General features: G+C 32.4%; 1 protein-coding gene across 1 annotated transcript in view; it reads left to right on the forward strand.

Moving 5' to 3' along the window:
* The window catches only part of IARS2 (isoleucyl-tRNA synthetase 2, mitochondrial), an 83,920-nt gene that overhangs the window by 62,783 nt on the left and 17,839 nt on the right, over positions 1–3,298 (forward strand). Inside the window, exons 14-15 of the mRNA XM_006894592.1 lie at positions 276–369; positions 3,206–3,285. Coding sequence (XP_006894654.1) covers positions 276–369; positions 3,206–3,285 — 174 coding nt within the window. The remainder of the gene's footprint in view (positions 1–275; positions 370–3,205; positions 3,286–3,298) is intronic.

Below are 3,298 nucleotides of genomic sequence, written 5' to 3' on the forward strand. Positions count from 1 at the left end.
CATGAGTTGCTTGTTTTTCAATGTAGAAGTTAATTTTAAGAAAATAAAAACCAGTTTATACTTACATTGGTAAATGTGTAAGTACCGAGTGACCAAAGTTACTTTTCTTTTTAAATAAAGGCAGTTGTATTTAGTTGTGAAATATTTTCAAATATTTTAACTATTATTTAGAAGTTTTAATGTTTGTATTTTATTTTAGAACCTTTTTTTTTTTTGTATTTTGTATGTGTTAAGATCTTTGTGTAATGAAAAACGCTATTACTTTATCTAATTAGGTTGGTGGTCCTGATGCCTTGGAATATAAACCAGGTCAGGATATTTTGGACATCTGGTTTGATAGTGGAACTTCCTGGTTTCATGTTCTTCCAGGTAATTTTTAATAGATTAAAGGTTTTGAAACATAAATGTTATTTGGAAGAGATCTATAGACTTACTCATGCTTTTGCTAAGGGAGATAATTTTTAAGCTAGAAAACCCATCCTTTTTGTTGTTAAGTACCATCCAGTCAGAATCAACTCATAGCTGACCATAGTTTTCAGAGGTAGTTAAATGCACAGAAGGAGATTCCCTATCTTATTCTCACAATCTAGTGATCTCCAGTTTCCCCCCCAGTTTTTTCCCCTCAGATGAAACTTTACATTATGTAGTCACAATGTGTAAGATGGAACTTGATTTACAATCACAATGTATGAGATAAAGAAAATGGAAGTTTCTTTGCCTTTCATGACTTTGACATTTGTGATAATGCAGTGTTGTTTATTTTGTAGATTATCCTTTATTTGGGGTTTATGTTTTGTGTCTTTATGTTCAGCTTATATTTTTTGTGATCCTATGCCCTTTTTAGTGCATCATATCAGAAGGCTCTTAATGTCTAATTGCTCCATTATGTTTGAACTTTGATCATACAGCTGTTTTAGCTTGTCATAGGAGTTGTCTGCAGGTTTTCTCTTGTAAAGTTACTCAATGCCCTTAGCCCCATTCCCAACCTGAGTCTCTGACTGTAAGATAGTCTTGAAACTGTGGAAATAGCCTGTTTTTCCATAAAAACTTTAACTATTAGTTTAACAGTTCTTGGAAGAGCCTTGGTGGTGCAGTGGTGAAGTGCTTTGAGAGAAAGATATAATGTTCTGCTTCTGAAAAGACTTCAGCCTTGGACACTATCAGAGGCAATTCTGTTCTGTCTTGTGGGTTCACTGTGAGTCAGAAGGAAAAGCAATTGATTTATCTTTGACAGTTAGCATTTCTTGACAATTTAAAAACTTTTTCTAGTGATAAAATATATATAATAGCTTGCCATTGTAAGTGTATGATGCTGATACATTGATTGCTTTACTATCATCACTATCCATTTCCCCACGTTTTACATCACCTCAAACAGAAACTCTACACCCTCTCAGCCATTACTCTTTCTATTCCTCCCTCTTGCTCTGGATGATTAATAAAGCAGTTTTCCCATGTGCATGCCTTTTTAAAAAAATTATTATTACTTTAATGAAAATTTACAGAGACTTTGGATTTCCATTCATTCATTGTTGCACTTTTCTCTCCTCCCAACCCTTCCCCCATGTGCATGCTTTTTCTAGAGATTTCATGTTAGATATTTCATCATACATTATTTATCCTTATCTTCCTTAGTACTTGACTCAGTATAATGTTTTCAAACTTTATCATGTTATCATATCATATCATATCATATCATATCATGTATCAGAACTTACTGCTTTGTGTTTAGCAAGTTAACATTCCTTTTATTGGCCAAATAATATTCCATTGCATGTATGTACTATATATATTTTTTTAATCTCTTCATTTCTTGAAGCACATACTTGAGTGGTATCCACCTTTTGGCTGTTGTAAAAACCAAACATTGGTGTACATGTAGTCCTTTGAATCTCTACTTTCAAGTCTCTTGGACTTATACCTGGGCATTGAATTCCTGAGCCATAAGCTAATTCTGCATTTAATATTTAGGGAATCCCCTAATTTTCCCTGTGGCTACACCATTTTACATACCTTCTAACAATGCATGAAAATATGGACTTTTCACATTTTCTATGTATTTTATACAAGTAGGATCATAGTATTTGTTTTTCTTATAATAGGCATGCTAGTGGATATGATAATACTGTGATTTTTACTTACATTTTTCATAATGACTAACAATTTTGGATATCTTTTCGTGTGCTTATTAACCATTTGTATATCATCTTTAGAGAAATGTCTATACAAGTCCTTGTTCCATTTTGTATTTGGTTGTTGGGCATGTGGTTATTGAGTTGTAGGCGTTCTTAATATATTCTTAATATCAAACCTTTATTAGATACATAGATCCAAGATACTCAGTACCATTCTCTAGGTCAGTTTTTTTTATCCTTAAGAATTTTTGCCTGAAGTAATTATTATTTTTGCTGTTTTTCAACTGGTGCCATTATTTCAGAGAAAAGTTAACTGTTGAATACTAATGTAGCTCTCATACTTGAATACCTGACATTTGTGAATAATTTTCCCCCACGTTTTTCTCATAGTTTGATTGGATCAGTGTCACATTAGAAGATAATTCTGATTTGTTTGATTTTCAAAATTAAGCACATCTGGATAATACAACTCTTCGATAAAACAGTGATTTCTGGGGTCAGATTATCTAGGTTAAAATGATATTTCTACTGCTTATGTCTCACTCTGGCTCCTTCCTCATCTGTAAAATGAAAATAATAATGTGTACCTTGAGCTCTTGTGGCTTAAGTATCCAGTTCAAATCCACCAGCTGGAAAGAGAGTCTTCTCCGATGTGATTTACTGCCTCTGAAAATCCACTGCAGGGTCAGCTGTTGGTTGGTTTGGATTCAACAGTGCACATTGTGTACCTTATACATGTGTCAGAAATAAATGAATTAATAATGTATATAAATGATGAAGTGTTGGGAGAGTTGTTAAATTAATAAAAATACTTGTTTTCTCAAGAAATTTAACTGGAAATATTATGTCTCTAATATAGATAGTATTAAAAATAAAGTTATTTGTGCTTTTGGGAGATCATACTCTATAATGATTTTCCCCTTTATCCTGAGTAATAAAGTAGCATTGAGGGTAACAGCTCACATTAATATAGTTTGGCCATCAGGATAACATGACACAGTAAATAAATAGCATGGTTTTTATTAAAAAAATTCTAATACTTTTCCTATTTTACTTCTTTTATTTTTAAGGAACTGATCAAAGAGCAGATTTATACTTAGAAGGAAAAGATCAACTTGGTGGTTGGTTTCAGTCTTCTTTAATAACAAGTGTGGCTACAAGGA

This window comes from Elephantulus edwardii, unplaced genomic scaffold (assembly GCF_000299155.1).
Source record: "Elephantulus edwardii isolate Elephantulus edwardi_28Jun2011 unplaced genomic scaffold, EleEdw1.0 scaffold00146, whole genome shotgun sequence".
In the NCBI taxonomy this organism is placed as follows: Eukaryota; Metazoa; Chordata; class Mammalia; order Macroscelidea; family Macroscelididae; genus Elephantulus; species Elephantulus edwardii.